Consider the following 22,497-nt stretch of genomic DNA (forward strand, 5'->3'; position numbering starts at 1 on the left):
ATCAACAAACTGCTGAGGACCATCTATTATCCTACATGCAAAATCCACAGTTTTGGGAAAACAAGGAGCATAAATGTGTTAAATGAATATAAATAATATCTCAGCACAAATATGCTGAGTAAGTAAACTAAAAACCTCAGCATTGCTTAATTGTACACTGGGAACATTCCAAGAGAAATATTTAATTCAGAGGTATTGGAAATTAATTGAGGTTTTCAACATTTAAATTTTTGCAACACTGCTTAATATTTGAACACTTAGGGTCCTAGTTTAACGATCTAAGCGTAAAGTGTAAAGCACACGGCGCAGGTGCACTCAGGGTGTGTTCAAATCCACTTTTGCTATTTTCTAGATGGAAAAACGGTTCGTGTGCCGGGGCGCATTTTTGGAATGGGTTGTCCCTATTCTCTTAATGAGTAATGGGCGTAACGTTCAATAAACCAATCAGAGTGTCATCTCCCATTCCCTTTAAGAGCGAGATGCGCTCATCGTGTCAGGGCAGGTGGCTATTTACATGGCGGAATTTGTTGGTGGAAAAGCTGAACGCTTCTCAAGCGAAGAAACCGATCTGCTCATGTGCGAAGTTGAAACGCTCGAGCAGATCATCTACGGGACAAGCAGAAATCCACCAAAGCTCTGCGCGATGAGTCAGTTAATATATATGCGTGTGTATTGCCACGATTGTTCAATTAATTCGCCAATTTCATTCATCATTATAAGTAGTAATAGGCTGAATTGCAAATAGGTAGTCTAATTCTAATACATGCAATGACTATCCATCATTACATTTTTATATTTATGTAGCCTACACAATAATATTATTTTACACTGTAATCCTTTTGTTTTTAATATTTGGCATGTTTGTGTGATGCACATCCCTGTGTGTATTAAGCAAAGTCAACGCGAACTGTGGATCCGCCCAGAGGCGCATTTTCTACCAACGTGCTCTTTAGACCAGGTTTGAGTTGGTCTATGGCGCAGTCTATTTTCAGCTCTTCAAAATAGCAATGCGCCAGCAATGCGCCTGAACACACCTCTTTTTTAGACCAGCACGCCCATGGGCGCACAAATGGATGCAAATGCATTTGCTAATTAAATGACGTGGTGCTGCACGGGAAAATGTGAACGGTGCTGGACTGAAACTAGCAAACACACTTGCGCTGCCCCTTGCATCGCATTGCGCCGGGTGTATGATAGGGCCCTTATTATTGAATAGGTTTTCAGAGAATATTCCTTTAACAGAAATGTCTTACTGCAATGTCAGATTTTTTTTCTTTTTTTTACATATAGCTAAATTGTTACTTGGGTGAGTTTTTAAGTTAAACTTAAAAATGGGTCACGGGCCACTGGTTTAATGCATTTGTCAACCTTCAGGCAAGGGTGGGACGAGACAGTCTAGCCTCTCTCCGCCTTGTAATAGCCATGCCACAGTAATCAGGCCCTTTTGTGCCAATCTCGCGACCACTTCCTTCCTGCTGAATGGGGCATCAGAGTTAAGCTGGCTGGCTCTCACCGGGTGACAGTTTGCTAATGCCCTTTAAAAGCCAGAGGGACAGGCTTTGGGCAGAGCATAGTGCGGTGAGTTGAAGACTTCCATATTGTAATTTCCCTCCATGAACGGCTCGGATAATGTCGCCTTTCATGGCTGCCACCAGATTGCCTCAGATAACGATGTGGCATTCAGTTCTGCTCTTTAGGAATTAAAACCGAAAATTGGAGGCCCAAGCATATAATTATGTTGGGGAGAAGTGAGCAACATCAATTTGTTCTTGAAAGGGGGTGGAGGGGAGACAAGGAGGGGAAAAAAAAGAAAAGAAAAAACAAGGTCCTTTGGCTGTCAACTGCAAACGAGACAATTAAAAAAAACATCTTGTGTTTCTCTGTTATTCTTATTCAAAGAGATAGTTCAGCCAAAAATTAATCTTTTACCCTCCCATTTGTCATTGCAAACACTTCTGACTTTATTTCTTGCTTAGACTATAAAAGGACAAGTCTAGCAGAATGTCCAAGCTGCTCTTTTCCATCCCATGAAAGTGAATGGTGACCAAGATTTTAGGTGTTTAAACTTATTTTATTTATTTATTTATTTTTTACTGACATAAACACATATTGTATGACTTCCAAAGACTTTGAATAAAGAGCAAGAGTTGAATTGCAATATTTATGTTGATTTTATGGCAATTTTGTGCTGTTTTAAAAAAAACTGTGATCACTACAAGCTACTGGAATGAGATGCATAAGAAAATCTTCAATAGATAAAAACATTATACCCAATTACTAACACTGTGTTATTATTTACTCATTCACTTGCGCTTCCAAACCCTTGCATAGAATATAAAAGGAGATATTCAGCGGAATGTCCAAGGAGCTCTTTTCCATTAAATAAAAGTGAATGGTGACCAAGATTCTCAGTGTTTAACTGAATAAAATGTGTACAATTTACCAACATAAAAGTATCATTCAACTTCCGAAAACTTGGGCTACAGTCCAAGAGTTGTGTGACCTGCTTTTAAGGTGATTTTATTATATTTTTGCATAGTTTTGCATAGACTTGACAGCTGTCTTAAGAAGAGCTGTGTAAGAAATCTGGAATAAAACAGTTCACCCAAAAATGTATTTGCAAAAAATGCATTTTCTCATTAATTACTCCCCCGTTTGTCATTAAAAACCTGAATGATTTATTTATTTTGCATAGAATATAAAAAAAGATGTTTAGTGGAATGTCCAAGCTGCTCTTTCTTATTTAATGACAATTACATGAAAGATTTTCAGTGTTTAAACTGAATAATTTCAAAGAAATGGTTGTGAAAGAGTCGCATGACTTGTGATTTTAAGTGATTTTTAGATATTTTTATGTAGTTTTAAGATCTGAGGTGAGGCATTGGGAAAACAGGTACTGCGTAAAAAATCATAAAAGAAAATCGCCCCTAAAAAACTCGGCATATAAGTTTGTAATGACATGAGAGTGAAATAATAATTACAAATAATTACAACAATTAAACGGGGAGAACTGTTCCTGAACATTTCTAAACCAAAACTTTACCCAGCATCTTGAATAGACAGGAAGCATTCAGGTGCAGGCAAAAGGAACCAAATTGCCTTCAGCGAAGTCTTCATCACTGAGGTCATAACCTTTTCTTCCTTCAAAAAAAAAAAAAAACGGCCACGGGAAGAAGTTGCCCTGGCGACGGCATTCGTTTATTGTCAGGCATGTGGGTTTTTTTATGGCTTGCCGATGGCATTAGTCTCCCTTGGTGCCACCAGGCAATCACCTCTTTATCACTTGGCAATTATCTATCCAGAGCTGCTCTGTGTCTCTGCCCACCTCTGCTTGCATCACACATTACCTCTTATAGTAGGTCTGGCCCTGCTGCAGCACAGGGAGAATGGCGTGATGAGTGGAGAGATATTTATAGAGAGACGAGAAATGGATTGAGCTGAATGCGTGGACCCAGGTTATTAAGGTTCCTGGCCCTGTAAGATTGCCTGAAACGCCCTCGCTCCTTTTTCTTCTGTTTGCTAAAGCACATCTTCAGGACTAAGCACAGAGACAGTGCAAACATAGTTTTGGCTCTTCCAGAACTTGATTTAAGCCCTAAACATTAAGAAAGAATGTAAGGTAAGCTTGCTTAGCTTGCATGGCATTTGAACTCGCATACCTGCGTAAAATATAAAATATGTTTTGGGTCTGAGTGCGCTTCCATTTAGATGTTTCTGTGTCATGTTTCATATGTACAGTATATAGTTATCATGTTTCTGTAAAGTGTCCATTTATGACTAGACAGACATTTTGAGAAAATCATACAACACTCTACTGAGGGAATACTGTATATTCCTATACAATACATCAATCTTGTTGTCTATTTCTAAATGCTCCATAAGAAATAATGCTTTCAAACACTTTTCGAATAGCCAACACTTATATTTCTCAACAATAGGGGGCAATGTAGGTCAAAAGCAGAACAGGTGCCCCCCTCCTCAGAGCCCTCCACCCAAAAATACCCAGACAAACATTCCCCTCATTAATGTTGGCTTCAGAACATTCTGAAGTGCTTTCAAGCAATTTGTGCGTCATATTAATCTAATGCACCGTCTCTGGTGATTGGCGTCAAGTAAAAGAGATCTCTCTGGCTTTCCATCAACAGCCGCGCTTTTATTCATCTTCCAAAAGTTGAAAATGAAGATGGCTCCGCTCAGAAAATGGAAAAAAAGATCAAACACGAGGCAACGGGTGAAAAAGACAGATAAAAGATGTTCGGATTGTATTGACAAGAGCGTCTGAAAGAAAATGAATGTTTCTCGCTTTCTTCGCGTGTTTGTGTCACACCCCTCCATTCCACCCCAGAGACGAAGACAAGGCCGCATCGGATATTTCCAACATCTTCATGTTTATTTAGGAGATTAAGGAGTTAGATGTACCTTTTTTTAAAACAACGCATCTGTCTTTTGGCACGATGTTGTCAGCACTATTACCCCTCCAATTTGCGCTCAGATGCCCCCCTCCTCTACTCTGACTAAAATCCAATTTACTGGCTGTCAGCTCAACCCAGTAATCCTCTGCACAGCTGTGTTTGTGGAAAGAGCCTCTTAATTTGCTCGTCCTCCACATTTCTAAATGTACCATTGCCATATCTGAAAGCGAAACGTATGTTTTTTTTTTATTGTTTATGAAGGCACAATGAAAGCCTATTGGAGACCCTTTCAGGTTCTGCTCAGCTGAGGAGGTGAGTAAACAGTAGAACATGGGAAATAAGCTAGCTGCTATGCTAGTTCATTGCTAGGTGGTTCTGGGTGTTTACTGGATGGCTACTTGCTAGCCCAGGTTGAAGAGGGTTTAGCATTAGTTTCAGCAGTATGAGGCAATGTGCAATGTGACTGACATGACCCATAAATTAAATAAATAAACAAATAATAATAATAATACACTGTTTTATCAGCCGCCAGGTGAAAAGTCAAATCTAACCTCTACTGATCATGCTGCACAATTTGAGGTAGGCTATCATTCGTGCTAGCATTTAACACTTAGCATTAGTCGACTGCTCAGAGTAAATCTAAACAAATCTAGCAGAAAATCATGTATTGGGTGAAAAAATACTGTAGAGTTAATATAGGCATGATTAATTTATTCCACGATCAATATAGTGTTCAATAATAATCGATTTAGGATTGCATTATAGTGGCTGGTCATGTGATCTTAATATGGTGGCTCTCATGAGGTGACAAGCGCTACGTAAAATAAAACAGCTTCATTAGGCTACTAATATGACCCGGAATCATCATCTCATGTGATGCACATATAACTTTTTATTTTTTTATTCCTATTAATTTTTTCATGTATAAAAAAAAAATGTAAAAATAAAAAAATAGTGAGTGCCCCTTTAAATTGGTTTTTGTATCTGGTTTAAAATAACACTTCTCTTGATTAGTCAAAAAGATGACCTAATAAAAAGTCACAAACTTTGCCACATGCTGCATGCACTATAAAGCAGTAGGTTTTGGCATGTGTGGGTTGTGGCTTGGGCTTGAACAGTGAATTATAGAGACTGTGTCATTGCCAGCGAGCGGCACACTGCATCATCTCTGACACAGGAGATAAAAGTCACTGCCAACCTGTGGGAGCCACGGCAACCGCCCTGCCTGCCTTCCCGCACGCCGCTCTCAGACCATTTGCATTTCCTGCGGACGCTCCGCATCTCATGAATGCCAATGAGGGCGTATTTTTCCTGCGTACTGGCCTGGCAGTTACTGTGAGATTGTCCGTACGCACATCTTCTGCTGTCCCCCGCACGTCTGTGATATGAAAATGAGTGTGAATGATAAGCCCCGAGGGGCCGGGTCGACTCTAACAATTAATCCTGGCATTTACGAGAAATATTCGGCTATGCCTATCAGTACATGAATATATGTATATCTGTCTACTCCATATGGAGGAACTAACTAGAAACTAACAGTTTTTTTAGTATCTCTCATGAATGAATATTAGGCACCAACTCAGCCTCTCGACTGCTTTTCAACCTCCCTGAGGTACCGAAGCACCCGATGCAAGCTATTAATAACCAAGTGAAGATTTTCCTATGGAATATTCTGAGTCACTCTGGGCACATGAGTGAGGATGTTTGGGCATGCAGGAATGAGGCAATGAGATCATCGAAATTGGAAAGTGTTGGGCCCAGAGTCGCCAAGTCCCCCAGAGGGGAGGAAAGGTACTCACCGCGTGCGCGTAGGTGCTGTAGGTGCTAAAGGGCAGGGCAATGGCAGGGTTGAAGATGCCAAACTGGCCCACCATCTGCTGCATGCGGCGGACGGTGCGCTCCTTGTCCGTGTCGGCAAACTTGACCACCAGACTGGACGACGCACCCTGAGGGAGGAGAGAATCGGAGCCAGTCTGAGGAGAGAGGGCAGGCTGCGTTTAACCCCCCGCTTTGCAAGCGAGACCGTCAACAACCATAGGAAATACAATTCAAAATATTCTTGATTTAAAAGTTTGAGCTCTTCAATGCCGGGTGAATTATGATCGTCAATGTTTTTAGCATTCAAAATTGTTCTCAAAATTATTCCAACCATATAATTATTTGTTATAGTTGTGGTGTGGACATTGCTGTTCTCATAAAATTAGAAAGATTATCAAAACTTTATAGTTATAGTCATTGTCCTTAGTGTATACAGACCTTTACTAATTGTCATGTTCTTTCAAACCTGTAAGACTCCATGTAACACAAATGAATATCCCTAATGACCCAAAAAGGCACAAAATAACCATCAAATATAAATAAATAGATAGACAGACAGACAGACAAATAAATAGTTAATACATACAAACTGGTCAATACAACATGCATTCTATATTAGTCATTCTTTTGTGAAGGATTCCTTCCTTTGACTTTTGAATCGGATCTTTTCATGGAATCCAGTTCACAAAACCTGCCTGAAAGATTCCTTCATCAGTTGATTCAGTGATCTGGTTGCAGCTAATTGGAGAAGGTTATTAGATATTTTCACCCAATCATGACTTAAATTTTGGACTGTCAAATCACATCATATAACACCAAGTGCTCCTATTATTCCATTTCGAATATTGCCTTTCATGCAGTGTGTAATGTACCAGTTTGTGAATGTAAACAGTCTGCAAAGTTTGCAAAGATTCAGTGGTTCAAATTCTTCTTCTTTGTTTTTTTTTGTTTTTTTTCACTGTACCACAGCAACCCCAATGTTTTTTTGTGTTCCCCTCACTTACAACTGCTTCTCTAATCTCAGGGAGTTCAATGTGCGATTCACAAAACACTTGCTCTTGAAAGACGGATCAGTGCCCCGTTTATTTGGATCAGCTTCTCCATTGAATCACAACCTGTTAGTAAGATAAATAATAGATGTTTATATTTTCTATTTAGCGTTCAAAATACGTAAATATGGCAATTGGCATATTGTTTTTGACATGCGCTCTACGTGGTAGACCAATCACAACAGACTGGGCCATCTGACCAATCAGAGCAGAGTAAGCTCATGGAAAGGAGGGATTTAGAGAGACTGAATCGTAGGACTGCTTCGAATGAATCGTTTGAGAATTGCTGTAAAATGAGGTGACATTAAATGCATATTTTGAGGAAACAAAAGCGTTTTCTGACCTTGGATGCAGGTAAACCTATTGTAGGAGACTACCAAAACAATATTAGAAACTTTAAAAAAAAAAAGCATAATAGGAGCATTTTAAGTTCATATGTGAATGGCATATCTGAATCTATCATGACTTTTTTACTTCAACTTTGCACCAAACACAAGGTGGTTGGATGCATATTCAAAACAACAATTCAGCCTTTTGCCCAAGAATAAAAAAAGAAAGTATTATGAGTTTCTACAAACTCTCAACATCAACCCTCATGCAATAAAACAAATACATCTACAAAACTGTTAGTGGCATCAGTAGATTGACATGAGCCTTGGCAGCTTGACCATTACATAACAAAATCTATTTCAGATTTCGCTATTTGATAGGTTATGAAATATCAAAAGGATTAGATGAAAAACCTGGGTATGAGATTGACAAGGCCACCAATGATTATGGTCTGACCTTGGATGTGTGGGTTTCTAAGTCTGGCTCACTCATTCTCTCCCGTACTGTGGTAATGAAACACCTGCCGTGAGAGCCGCGCTCACATTCATTATGAATCTCTCAATGATTTGATGCTACACTTGACCTTTATCAGCCCATAACATCCCCTGTTACAGTACTATACGGTGCGAATAAAATAAAATAAAGCTACGGAATCGATTTCGACAAAAAGGCCAAAATATGACTGTGATCTGACAGTAGAGAAAGGTTGTGCATCAGCCAAGATAAGAGGCTAGCTGAAATTGACATGAAAATGTTGATAAGCAGCCACAATATGGGGTAAAATCAGGTGAGGCCACAAGCCAAGTCTGCAGAGTGGACGGGGGAGTGTGTTTTAGGTCCACAACTGGTGGGTCTTGTTCCAAAATGGGTTGTAGGTCTACATCTCAGCAGGGGGGAAAAACAATGCTAAATAGAAACATAAAGCAACTAATCACATAATCGTTCATATTTTTTGCAGAAAGCAATGTGCTTTGTGCAGTGAATTATTCACTTCAAGAGGCATTTAGTCACTAAACATATACCAATAAACACATAATAAGGTTTGATTATCAGAACATTTTTATTTAAAAATATTTCAAAAGTATTTATTTATTTATTCATTTTTAATTAATGATTAAAACATATGTTAAAAAAACTAACAGACAAGCAAAAAAATCTTAATTTCAGAATGAATTTGGAAAAAAATGGCTCAAAAGAGATCGCATCCATGCTCCCATGAAGCCCTGCTAAGTTTATTTATATACTGCAATAGCATTTATTACTATTTTTCGTTTATGTTTTTAGATTTAAAATGTTTTTTTTTCTATAGTAGTTCCATTTTTATTTATTGTTATATCTGAAGAGTTCAGATGCAAAAGCCTCAAGTGCTGTCTGAAATTTTCTTCTGAAATGAATCACTCTCCTATATTTATGTTCAGTTATTTCACTTTAATTGCATAGAAAAATTACCTATACCAGAAATCAGAATCAGAATCAGAAAGAGCTTTATTGCCAAGTATGCTTGCGCATACAAGGAATTTGTTTTAGTGACATAAGCTTCCAGTAAACAGAGACAACAACACACAGACAAAAAAAAAAAAAAAAAAATTTACAGGAGATTTACAAATTGGCAAATAAATAAGTGTATAAACAATTGTGCTATAAATGATAATGGAATAGGATTGAGTGAGATGCGGGAATGTTCTAGGATGGAGGGGTAACAAATAAATATAAGGATATTGCACATTTTTGCATAAGTTTAAGTGGGAAACATTTAACTGTTCATGAGGTAGATTGCCTGGGGGAAGAAACTATTCTTGTGCCTTGCTGTTCTTGTATTTGCGGCTCTGAGGCGCCGGCCAGATGGCAAAAGTTCAAAGATGGGGTGACTTGGATGTGAGGGATCCAGAGTGATTTTCTGAGTCCTTTTCCTCACTCTGGATGTGTACAGTTCTTGGAGGGTGGGCAGGGGAGCACCAATAATCCTTTCAGCAGTCCGAACAGTTCTCTGTAGTCTTCTGATATCTGATTTTGTAGCTGAACCAAACCAGACAGTAATTGAAGTACACAGGACTGACTCAATGACGGCTGAGTAGAACTGTTTCAGCAGCTCCTGTGGCAGGTTAAACTTCCTCAGCTGGCGAAGGAAGTACAACCTTTGTTGGGCTTTTTTCACAATGGAGCCAATGTGATTGTCCCACTTCAGGTCCTGAGAGATGGTGGTTCCCAGGAATCTGAATGACTCCACTGCAGTCACAGTGCTGTTCATGATAGTGAGTGGGGAAAGTGCAGGGGGGTTTCTCCTAAAGTCCACAGTCATCTCCACTGTTTTGAGCGTGTTCAGCTCCAGGTTGTTAAGACTGCACCAGACAGCCAGCTGCTCAACCTCCTGTCTGTAAGCAGACTCGTCACCGTCCTGGATGAGGCCGATGACTGTAGTGTCGTCTGCAAACTTCAGGAGCTTGACAGAGGGGTCTTTAGAGGTGCAGTCGTTGGTGTACAGGGAGAAGAGCAGAGGGGAGAGAACACATCCCTGAGGGGCACCAGTGTTGGTGGAGCAGCTGTTTGACATGAATTTCCCCAGTCTCACTAACTGTTGCCTATCTGTCAGAAAGCTGGTGATCCACTGACAGATAGAGCTAGGGACAGAGAGCTGGGTCAGTTTGGTCTGGAGGGTTGTTGGGATGATGGTGTTGAAAGCCGAACTAAAGTCCACAAACAGGATCCTCACATAAGTCCCTGTTTTGTCCAGATGTTGCAGGATGAAGTGCAATGCCATGTTGATTGCATCATCCACGGACCTGTTTGCTCGGTACGCAAACTGCAGGGGGTCCAGTAAGGGTCCAGTGATGTCCTTCAGATAAGCCAGAACCAGTTTTTCAAACGACTTCATGACGACAGACGTTAGAGCCACAGGTCTGTAGTCGTTAAGTCCTGTTATCTTGGGTTTCTTTGGAATGGGGATTATGGTTGAGCGTTTGAAGCAGGAAGGCACTTCACACAACTCCAGAGATCTGTTGAAGATCTGTGAAAAGATGGGGGCCAGCTGGTCAGCACAGGTTTTCAGACAGGCTGGTGTAACGCCATCTGGGCCTGGTGCTTTTCTTCTTTTGTTTTTCTTGAAGACCTGGCGCACATCATCTTCACAGATTTGAAGAGCAGGAGGTATGGAGAGGGGGATTGCAGGAGGTGTTAATGGTTGTGTAGGGAGATGGTCAGAGTGGGTGTTGGGGGTTTCAAATCTACAATAAAACTCATTCAGGTCGTTAGCAAGTCGTTGATTAGCCTCAGTGCAAGGGGATGGTGTCTTGTAGTTTGTGATGGCTCTCAGTCCTCTCCAAGCTGAAGTAGAGTCGTTGGAAGTAAACTGGTCTTCCAACTTTTTAGCGTAGGTCTTTTTAGCCGCTCTAATCTCTTTGTTCAGTGTGTTCCTGGCCTGATTGTACAAGACCCTGTCCCCATTTCTGTAGGCGTCCTCTTTGGCCTGACGAAGGTGTCTGAGTTTTACTGTAAACCATGGCTTATCATTGTTGAATGTTAAATAAGTCCTGGTAGGAATGCATATATCCTCACAGAAACTAATATAGGATGTTACGGTCTCTGTGAGTTCGTCCAGATCGGTGGTAGCAGCTTCAAAAACGCTCCAGTCTGTGATGTCAAAACAAGATTGTAAATCCTGCTCTGTATCGCTGGTCCATCTCTTCACAGTCTTTACTACAGGTTGCCATTACAGTAAAATATACGTTGCCATTACAGTAAAAATTACAGAACCTAAACATAGGAGCTTGATAAAAATGGTCATTTTAGATGAAAATTTCGGACGCCACTTTGAGGCTTTTGTTTGCATCTGAACTCTTCATATATTATACATATCCAAACATTTTTCTACACAGCTTGATAGCTTTCTACTCTATACTGTTAGTATACTGACACATAATTTTCAAATATTTTTACTTTAAATCAAATGTTTTAATTTGCATCAGAACTGTTTGATACCAAATAAAACTCTTTATCAAATAACTTTTCAAAAAGCCTATGGTGAATGAAAAATTAAATAAAATATGGTTGGTCACTATTGTTCTCTGTATTGCTGTCGAAATGCTTAGAGAGGGCCAAGTTCAAAGCAATCAGTTTGCACATTAAAGCTCGGCAGCTCTGGTTCTAGGCATATGGCACTCATGTAGGCGTCTGAAGGAGTGGCCAGAAAAACAACCAAAACAGTCATTGGGGAAGATAAATGTAGATTTGATATTCGATTTCACTCTGTTTGAACCTTCATGCCCTTAGCCTTTTCAGAACTGTTTTATTGTTTTGTTTGCTCAACTGCTTAGTAAGGATATCATTACCAAAGGCATTATCAGTGCATTCAGTCACTGCTCATTAGTTGTGCTGCACGACTATACATAATGGACTTTTGCAGGTCAAGAGAAGTACCACAAAATGCACAAGTGGAAGACAGCACAAAGCTGCAATCTTAAAAAAAAGGGCCTTATCTTGTATCCCTTCAGGGTTTTTATCACCAAAGTAGTTAAAATTATTTCTGGGTAAAACATCAAGGGAGTTACAGACGTCTATGTACTGGAATAAAAACATTTGGTGTTTACTAAAGATTGTAGAGATACGCTAAAAGTTTTTTGCAGCATCATTTTTTCCATTGATTAAAGCGATAGTTCGGCCAAAAATGACAATTTAGTTTTTTGTTATTTGTTCCAAACCTCTAGCGCTTTTGTTTCTTTTTTGGAACTCAAAAGGAGATATTTTTCAGAATGTCCAAACTGCTCTTTTTCATACAATGAAATGGAACGGTGGCAATGTAAAAATGTCAATTTCAAACAAACTTATTGTATGAATTCAGAAGATTTCACTAAAATAAATGAAAAAAATAAAACAGTATTGGATTTACATTAAACAATTTTCACTGTCAGTAAATTTCACAAATAATTACAAAGTAATAATGAATTAAGAAATTGAATTATATGTGAAATAGAAAAACTGAAATGGTGTATATATATATAAAGTACTCTCATAATCTTTGTTTTATTTACAACTTAAAAAAATCTATAGTTTTGGAATATAGAGTGTAAGCCATTTTTACTGTTTCTTTCATGTTTTTATAGTGCTTAGTTGTAGTTTCGGTCACTTGGTCACCTTCCTACAGAAGCCCGTTTCTAAAAAAAATAAAAAAAATAAAAACAACTTTTATCTCAGAATCGCAAATCTAAATTATGAACTCTGAAAATATCTGAATCCTCAGATAAACATCAGAATTGCAGGATATAACTTGGAATTTCCTTCAGAGTTCTGAGTTTACATCATGTGATTCAGACTTTTATTATTTTATTTATTTATTTTATTTTTATCATGAGATAAAAAGCTGCAGTTACCTTTTTTTATTGGTAGCAAAAACAGGCTTCCATACCATCCACTTTTCTTAAAGAGAACTTTTTTGTGTTCCCTAGAAGAAAGTAGGAGTAAATGATTAAAGAACATTCATTTTTGTGTTGAACTAGACCTTTAACTTCTTGAACTTGTCTTATTAAGTTGTATGCAGACTGTCGGCCTACACTGGCATTTTAATCTTAACCTCAAATGCGATTATCTGCCGTGCTCAGAGTGTTTATTGAAAACCTAGATGTTCTGCACACCACCTTGAGCTATTGCGAAGGAGAACAAAATATTTACTGTGCGTTATGAAAGTTCTTTGGCGAAGCTAATAAAAGAAGAAATTCAATGTTCCTTTAGTCCTAAATTTTGGAGCGTTCAGAATTCTCTGAATGTGTTGATGGTATTTGTCCAATCTTTTCTTGATTGTTTGTTTGCTTCAGCTCGGAGACATCTTACGAATATCAGGGCTGAGGGCTTGTTGGTCCAGGAAGATATAGGCTATGCATTTGTAAGAGAAAGTGATGGGAGAGAGAGAGAAAGAGTGGTGGTTGATCTGTGAAGTAAAACTCTCATTAAATTTTAAGCCGCCAAGCACCTGGAGGAATTCCCATAGGTCCAGTACCCAGTGAAATGGATTCAGGAGAGAGGGTAAAACTGTGGGAATAAAAAGTGCAGCTGTTCTACAGAGGAAAAAGAGGAGGAAAACGAGGCCCTGGAATCAAAGTGAAGGCTGCATCTTTACAGGAAGCTGCGGCGCAGGGGCAACTTGGTGTTTTCCTGGTTCGTGAGGTTTCTGTGGGAACGTGGACCATGAAGGCACTACCTAAGCTATACTGTACATCTGATGTAACTCTAACCCTACACATCTGACTTTGTGCATTTACTGTGAATAAGATAATATAAATGAATTATCTTGCACAAAGACCAGCTGAGCCTGTTGCTACTTCTTGTAGCTTTCAGCTGTGAAAAAAGGGGTTTACCAATTTTAATGATCTTTTTAATGTTCAATGCCTTTTAATCACTGCATATCACTACATGTCTGAATATAACTGCACTCTCTATTATATTCCTATTATCTGTAATATATATTGGTATTATATCCAGATATATATATGAATGTATAGACTTATAAAATAATTTATAAAGAATATATGTATATGTTTATATTCTGATTTCAAAACTAAAGAGAAATATAGAGTGTAAAAAAAAAAAATCAGGAATTCCAAGATATAACTAGAATTCTGAACTTCAGTTCAGACTGTAAATTGTTATTATTTTTTTCTTAATGCATGCAAACTTTTGGGTCAATGCTTTTTAATCAACCCATTTTCCAAAAAAACTTGAAAATACACACACACACACACACACACACACACACACACACACACACACACACACACACACACACACACACACACACACTCACACACACACACACACACACAAAGAATGTATAAAATATCTATGTTTACAATTTTCTTACTGAATTTGTAGTATTAAAGCTATACATCTGAATATGTACTGTATATTTATTTATTTAAATTTATTAAGATATTTCAAATATAAATATGTATATAGTAACAAATTGAAATATATAAATATATAAAATAGAGTAGTAAACTATAGAATATATAGTTCTAAATCCAAATATACAGTATAATAATAAATTGTGTAATATATTCAAATATATTCTACAAATAACTATTTTCAAGTAGCTAATATTTCAAATAAGACAATAAGAGATATTATATAAAAGAGTTAAAATGCATGTAAACCGCTAGCATCACGTTTAAAGGCTGTTTGCAGTCAAACGGTTTGACTACGGCTGCAGTTTTGGGCCAGTATTTCTTCCGTAGTTGTTGCTCAGATATCCACACGGTCATGAGGAAATGAAAACCCAGCTATACACATTGCCATTCAACCATAGACAGTGGCAATCGGTCGGTGGTGCAGACTCTCCTAAACCAAGGAGATTGTAATATCAGATAGCAGCGGCAGTTTCATTTTCCTGTATTGGTTGAAATACGCTCAATCCCTGGCATACACATTCGGGTGGAAATGAGACGGAAGTGGAGGGGCTAGAGTTCCTTGACCCCTCCCAACCTTCGCCGGGTCTGATTTCATCACTGGTTTTCCGTAGTACAATGTCTTGCTGAAGTCTGGCAATTTGCTTTACCACACAACGGTGTACATTTTTGATTGCCACACGACCAAAGCACACGGGGGAGGGCAAAGGGGGCAGCCGTGTATGGAAAAAAAACATGTCAAAACCCTTCTTCAAACCTGCATGCTCTAATTTGATGGGTGTACATGTGCTCTTCGTATTTATGTATTGTTCAGACAGGAAAATGCATTCAGCCCGAGCTTCTGGAGCTGTAAAATTAGATCAGAGTATGTAGCTGTGACCTCATGGTTATGCTATGTATACATGCATGTATATGTGTGCATGAAGATAATGCACTGACTGCAATGAGCCGGGCCGATTGGAGCCGAATATAAGATTGGATCGATTATAAGCATTGAGCAGTTCTGCAGTAAGGCCATTTTCTTGCTGCCCATGAGCACTTCATTAGCAGACTGCTTTATGCATGCGTATTCAAAATGAACTAACACTCGTTTCTTCACTGGCCTCCTTACTGTAGTAACTATAAGCTGCGTTTGGTTCTTTGAGGGCGAACTGAGGTTGTAAGAGGGGCTGGTTGGTGTATTTGTGTGACCCAATAAAGAAAAATAATAATACACATTTGTGAGTTTTGGTCTTAAACAGCCACAAATGCAATGCAAAATTAAACTTTTTATTGGTTTATTGGTTTCTATTTCTGTACACTAAAATCTCATCGGTCCCAAAAAATTATTTCTGTAGTAACTATTATTAACTATAATGTACACTAAAATTTCACCGGTCCAAAATGTTTTTTTCAAATGGCTGTATAGTAAGCATAAAGAACATTTGGCTGTGATTTTATTACCTGATGCTTCCAATAAAAAGAAAAAATAACATTAAAGATCATTTTTGTTAAGGTTCATAACACTAAATCATCAAGCGGCTACACAATTTTCCCACCTGCACTAAAATCTCATTTGTCGAAAAACACAATTTGAGTTTAATATTTTACTAAGAAAGACTGACTGTATATTAAACCCGTATTTATAATACATTATAAGTGTATTCTTAAGGCATTATAATGAATGCATAATGCATTATAAAAAAAACTTATAGCATGTTGTATCATCTCATGAATATTCATAACAACAGTTTTAATATATTAAAATATTTACTTATTTGTGGTTAAAGCTTTTAAGAGTATGATGATTTATAACGCAATGACCACGTTGCATCCACTTTTACAACGGATTATATTTCTCATAGTTATAATGTATTATAAGTCTCATATCTTGCAATTTTTCTGATGCTACTTTACTTAAAGCGGTCATAGACCACTTATAAGTAGTAGTAGTAGTAATAATAATAATAATAATAATACCTTTTTTTTCTCTCAAACAGCCATAAGATCAGATATCAGATCATATGAATGTGTAATATATTTGCTTTGAACTATTTGTATTGTAATATTAGTTTGATTATTTTGATCGGTACCCTTTAGACAGCTGTTGATAAGTAACTCTGCAACTACAGTACATGTCAACTAGCGGTCATCAGAGTATTAGTATGTCTGCTACTGTAAATATATGCAAACACTTTATTTTGATGGTCAACCAACAGATAAACTGAATGTAAGTGTCTTTGTAAGTACTCTGTAAGTACACCATTCTTGAGCACACTGATACTCTAATGAGAGTTAGTTGGGATGTAGTGGCAAAGTTGCTTATAGTCGATTGGTTAAGGGGACCATCAAAATAAAATGTAACCATATAAAACATAGCATTTTTTTCAGTTGGAGTATTAAGCTCACATCAATTAATTAACATTAGCTCCACAGAAACACTCAAATAACACTCAACGTCTAACCACTCACAAGCTGTAGTAAGATACTGTGCAGATCTTAAATAAACAATGTCAAGATATGATACAGTCCATTATACTGTACATGAAGTAGATTTAATAGGAGTTAAGTGTGTGTTATAAATAATCATAATCTTAAACTTATAAGCACAAATACGTAAGTATTATGATGTATTATAATTGTGTTATGATTATTCATGAATTAATATAACATATTATAAGTTTTTTTTATAATGTATTATGCATTCATTATAATGCCTTAAGAATACCCTTATAATTTATTATAAATACGGGCTTCATAGAAAATGTTACCGAATCCCCTCACGCATTGTAGTCCCGCCCACACTGAAATCTCATTTTTCATAAATTAAACATTAAAAATGTTTTGATTGGTTGTCATTTTGATTAGCATTGTGCATTAGTCCAGGCAAACACATTACTTAACGCTGTAAATTTGTTGCATCACACCTATTTCTGACACGATTTCTATTCCAATCACCTCATGCTACATAGCCCCGCCCACAAGGAAATCGCATCACATGATTTAGCTCCTCCTACAGTGACATTTTATTAATTTAAAGTGTTGTTTTTCCATAAATTTTAACCAAAATATTCTCTAATTGTTTGTCATTTTGTTTGGTATTGTACTTCAGTCCAGACAAATAAATAACTTGTCAAATCACAAATACTTATGTTATCTATTCCAGTCACTTCACACAATAGAAGTAGAAGTCCTGTTTGTCATTAAATGAAAGATCAAATATGTTCTGACTGGTTGCAATTTGTCATTTCGCTTTTGCTTTGATGTCAGAAAAAAAGTATATCACTTATACAATTATATATTTTTCATATCATGTCTGGTGCTAGTGTTACTTTAATAACTGTGAACTGCTGGTGGCCCGAGGGTGTGAGAGGCTGGTCGGTGTTTGGCAAGTTCACCATCGCTTCTTTTGAAGAGTCTGCAGATGGATGAGTGCTTCACCAAGCTCTGCCTTGAGAAGAACTCCATTATCTCGGCGAAACATCTCACTTTGGCACCAGGGAGCCACGCGAGTCATGACCCCTCCCTCTACAACTTCAGACTCAAGAGATTGGAGGCCGGTAAGGTTTTCAATAATCAATTTACCTACCAGGTGACTATAAACCATCCCTCCCCCATGAGCTTCCTCCACTCTTCCCCTGTCTCTCGACCTCTCTCTTTCTACTTTTCTATCTCGCGTTCCTTCCTGCTCTCTCTCTCTCTCTCTCTCTCCTCCACTCCTACCTCAGTGCATGCCAATGAATAATTCACCATTCAATGTGGTGAAAGGTGAGGTAAACAAGTCTATTGCCTAATGTCCCGCGAGGATGGCGGGAAGGAGAGAGGAGAGAGAGAGAGAGAGGAAAGGATGTCTGAGCGCGTGTGTGAGGTGAAGATTTTAAGACTGTGGTTTACAGTTCACTGTGTCTGAATCATTTGCACTTCGGTTGACCCTAAAAGTTATACAGAGAGCAGATCACAACACAGATCCATCTCGTCGTGCTTCTTCTCTACGCATTTATTTCTCTTAAAGCGATAGTTCACTAAAAAAGTATTTGTAATGAATAATATGTCTAGAACATTCTTCAAAACATCTCCTTTTGTGTTACACAGAAGAAACAAAGTCATATAGGTTTGGAATCACACAGTAAATATATATATATATATTTTTTTATATATATATATAACTGTTTCTTTAAAAATGTCACTGCACTGTGAAAAATACACACACACACACACACAATGCATTTTGACAGTCCATAACTTCTCTTTTGGCAAATAAAACATCAGCGTGTGACTACTTCTGAGAGCCGAGCTATGCATGTGTGAGTTATAGCTGTGTGATTCAGACAGACTTTGCTACATAGGTGGCTTTTTATGGCTCAGCGTCCAGTCCTCGAGATTGAAATGGCCGGAAAAAATGCAGCTATTCAACAAAACAATATGGCCAAATATGCAGTTCATAAGTTGAAGAGACTTATTTGTTATTTGTTTGAAATCGAGTTGATTGCCTGGTTCACTACAACTACTAAAAACAAAACAACAACAATAACAACAAGAACAACAACAAAACATCTGCTTATTCATTGTTTATATTTGAAAAACCTTTGTCTGGCAAGAATTCATGTGGTTCGACCAACGAAACAAACAAACAACACAAAATAATTGTTGGTCACACCACATGACTTCAGTTTGGCGAGCAAATATGTAAATGTTACATATATACATCCCTGCAATTTCACTAATAATTATTTGTAAAAATAAAATAAAATCATGCCTTAATAACAAGGCAAGATTAGTTCAGGTTTTAAATTGTCATGTGGTGCAACTTCCCAACAAAAATAATGATATTTATGAAATAATTCATGATATTTGTTTAAAAGAACACTATAATTTAGAAAATATATTCAAAAACATTTAAAGAAAACCTTTAAGATGTAAGAAAAATGTTTTTACTTTTTACTTGACAGTTACACCACATGACATTTTAAATTAATATAAGCTTTTAAATAAAACTTTTTTTGTTTAAAGAAACCACATATTATCCAAAGAATACTAAGAAAACATTTTTAAAAACTAAAAACAAGATTAAAAGATCTTAATTATACAGTGACCTCAGAAGGTACAGAACATACAACCTCTGATTGCAGGAGGAACATCAAAGTAGAAAGTACAAAGAAAAAATGCAACACTGAAAATAAGAGGTTTGTGTGTGTGTGTGTGTGTGTGTGTGTGTGTGTGTGTGTTATAGAGGAGTGTGTACTCACTGGCATGGTTTGACTGCCATGCAGGGCGCTGATTGCAGACTGTGCTTCAGCGTGTGTGGAGAACTTTACAAAGGCACAGCCTGAGAGAAAAAAGACACACACAAATGCTTTAACCACAGTGTAGAGAAGCACATTAAAACACTCTCCAAGTTGAGTCTCCAACAGTAAGCAAGCGGCTCTTCTAGAGACTATACTGATGTGAAAAGCGTGCTATTTACTGCCACATGCCCATCTATGCAAACAAAACACCAAATACAGGATAATTGATATCTTTTTAAACACTGTCACAGATATTCATCACGAGAATTCAAACCCATTTAAGATTCAAGAGCAGTTATATTGCAAGCCGTTGAAGAAGCTGTCATAATATTAAGAATAGGTCTTAATGTGCCTTATACAAGCGTAACATATTTAATTCAGTTTTTATTTAAGAATTAAGCTCATTTTTGACAGGAACGGAGTTTGAAATAAAACACGTTAAGAGATAAATTAAATGTAGCTTTCTTGTCTCATCATACAGGGAGTGTTTTGACATCTATTCTTTTCTTCCATAAGACAAGATATATTCAGAGATCCAGAATCCAGCAGAAATAATCCTACAGCAATTTTCGTAACACTGGCAAGGGGAAAACGTGCACTCCCACAGTGCTTTTCCAAATGCCAGGCTGTATTAGCGTCTTACAGTGTCCCTAAAGCCTCGGTGGGCAAGCAATGAAGTCTATAAAAAGTTTCATGCCGAAATATGTGCTTTTTCTCCATCTCTTAAAGAGCCTTCAGTGTTGAACGAGCAACAACTCAGAACAAACTGTTGGTTCTCGAACAGCATAAAATGTCAACATTATATTTTAACATTATATTTAACAAAACGCAAAGAGAGAGAGAGAAGAAGAAGAAAAAACACATAGGGAAGGGTTTGATATTATCTTCCAGAATTTATTGGATTTCTTGCTGACTGATAATACAATGTCATATATAAAAAAGTGACATAATTTCACCTTTACTATTTCCATCCGGACCTCTTAGCACCGTACACTCCTCGATGACTCCATAGGGCTCGAAAAGACGGTACACGTCCTCCTCAGTCTGCTGTTTGTTCAGCATCCCGACGAACAGCTTCCTGTCTTCTGAAGCAAAGAAAAACAGAGCAAATGCAATGACTGGCATAACCTCTCACCTTCCAATTACCCACATACATTACTATTGTAAGCACAGCCCAAATACTACTCAGACTTTTGGTCCTTGGCCAGCATGGGCAAACAGGGACTGCTTTTGCTTGGCCCATTTAGCATGTGGAATGGAGTCGCAGCAGTAATTGTTCCCCATGCCAAGTCTGTTCATTTTAATTTGGGGGATAATTGGGTTCAACCCCATGTTGGAAATGGTGGGTAGGCCTGAGGTGATAGCACTAAGCTGTCGTGCTTAGAGGCCTGGTTTAATAGGAAGAAGCAGACTGCAAAGAGATGCCGCTTTCTACGGAATTTCTGGAGGGTGTACTGTAGATAGACCGAGAGTGCCGCTACCGCTGACCTGGAATTCAAATGAATGCAAGCTGTTTGTGTTCTGTTCTGTGTTTGGTTTATGGCAATTGGGTGTATTCACAGATAATACTTTCTTTGACTGAGCTGAAATCTTGAATGTCAAAGCCTGACGACTTTTGCGAGAGAATTGCAGTGGCATATTCTATTGAATAATATAAAGGTTAAAAGCATCATGCCTATTCAAAATTTAAAATCATTTACCATTAAAAATGGTAACCATGAAAACCCAATATGGATGGATGGATGGATGATAGGTAAGATAAACAATTTAATTCTACAGTCGCAAATAGATAAAGTGCAATAAAATGAAACACAAGTGTATTTCGGATGTTTTCTTTACACCAATCTGAAATAACATTATGAAAAGCCGAAATCTCTAAATTGACCAATGAATTATGAAGCACTTAAGTATTATTTTGTCAGTTTTCCCAAAAAACTAAGGTTGTGGGGAAAAAATGAAGTGTCTTGCAGCGTCCACAGATTAAGAGCAAGCCAACTAAATGTACAACTTTATCATTGCATTGATCTTTCTTAATATATGTCAGTCAATGGAATGGCTGTGTCTATGGAGTCTCCTTCAGTCCGCGGATGCCACAGTGACTCCGGCACACACTTATTGATATTGCTTGATTCGCTCTGGAACATGGCCGGCTTCGTGTCTCGCCACGGTCGTGACGTGCTCTAAAATAATCACAAGTGTCAGCACGTTGTCTGGGCCCCGTGCGCTCTTTATAGTTTGTGGCAGGATCAGAGGGTATGTATCAAAACAGAGGCGATGCATTGTGACATCTGTCACGTTACATCGGAGAGCATTTATCTGAAGAAGGCCCTGAACTGGAAAATAAAAGGGCAGGATGGGCTTTGACAACGCCTGAGGGGGATCTCGCAATCCGGAGGTGGGCTGGTAATGTTCCTGGACGAATTCGCATAGATGTGGCCTTAAGGTCTCGCCTTGCTTCTTGTGATGTCTCAGCTAAGGCAGACGGGTGATGGGACTCTGTCCGGGCTGGATTGATGTATGAAGCTGACCTGTATGAATTTAATACCGCTGTGTAGCATGCTTTAAAATACACCCTTGCGGCTGTCGACGTCTGACAGCTGAATGGAATGATACTTATGTGCAGAAAAAGTCTAACAGTAACACACACGGTAAATTAGATTATTGCATGGAGACAATACATCTTCAAAGAATAGTTCATTTCAAACATGTTGACTGTGCTGGTCGATCTTGTCTA

At 38.0% G+C, this 22,497-nt stretch overlaps 1 protein-coding gene across 7 annotated transcripts in view; it reads right to left on the reverse strand.

Moving 5' to 3' along the window:
* The window catches only part of LOC132131552 (CUGBP Elav-like family member 5), a 199,070-nt gene that overhangs the window by 20,596 nt on the left and 155,977 nt on the right, over positions 1 to 22,497 (reverse strand). For 4 of the 7 annotated variants that reach the window (XM_059543609.1, XM_059543608.1, XM_059543610.1 and 1 more), the window contains exons 4-6: positions 20,720 to 20,848; positions 19,725 to 19,804; positions 6,212 to 6,358 (exon numbers count right to left, since the gene is read on the reverse strand). In XM_059543609.1, coding sequence (XP_059399592.1) covers positions 6,212 to 6,358; positions 19,725 to 19,804; positions 20,720 to 20,848 — 356 coding nt within the window. Of the gene's footprint in view, positions 1 to 6,211; positions 6,386 to 19,724; positions 19,805 to 20,719; positions 20,849 to 22,497 lie in introns of all 7 variants that reach the window. The other 3 variants (XM_059543607.1, XM_059543605.1, XM_059543606.1) reach the window with 1 other exon arrangement.

Source organism: Carassius carassius, chromosome 48 (genome assembly GCF_963082965.1).
Source record: "Carassius carassius chromosome 48, fCarCar2.1, whole genome shotgun sequence".
Classification (NCBI taxonomy): domain Eukaryota; kingdom Metazoa; phylum Chordata; class Actinopteri; order Cypriniformes; family Cyprinidae; genus Carassius; species Carassius carassius.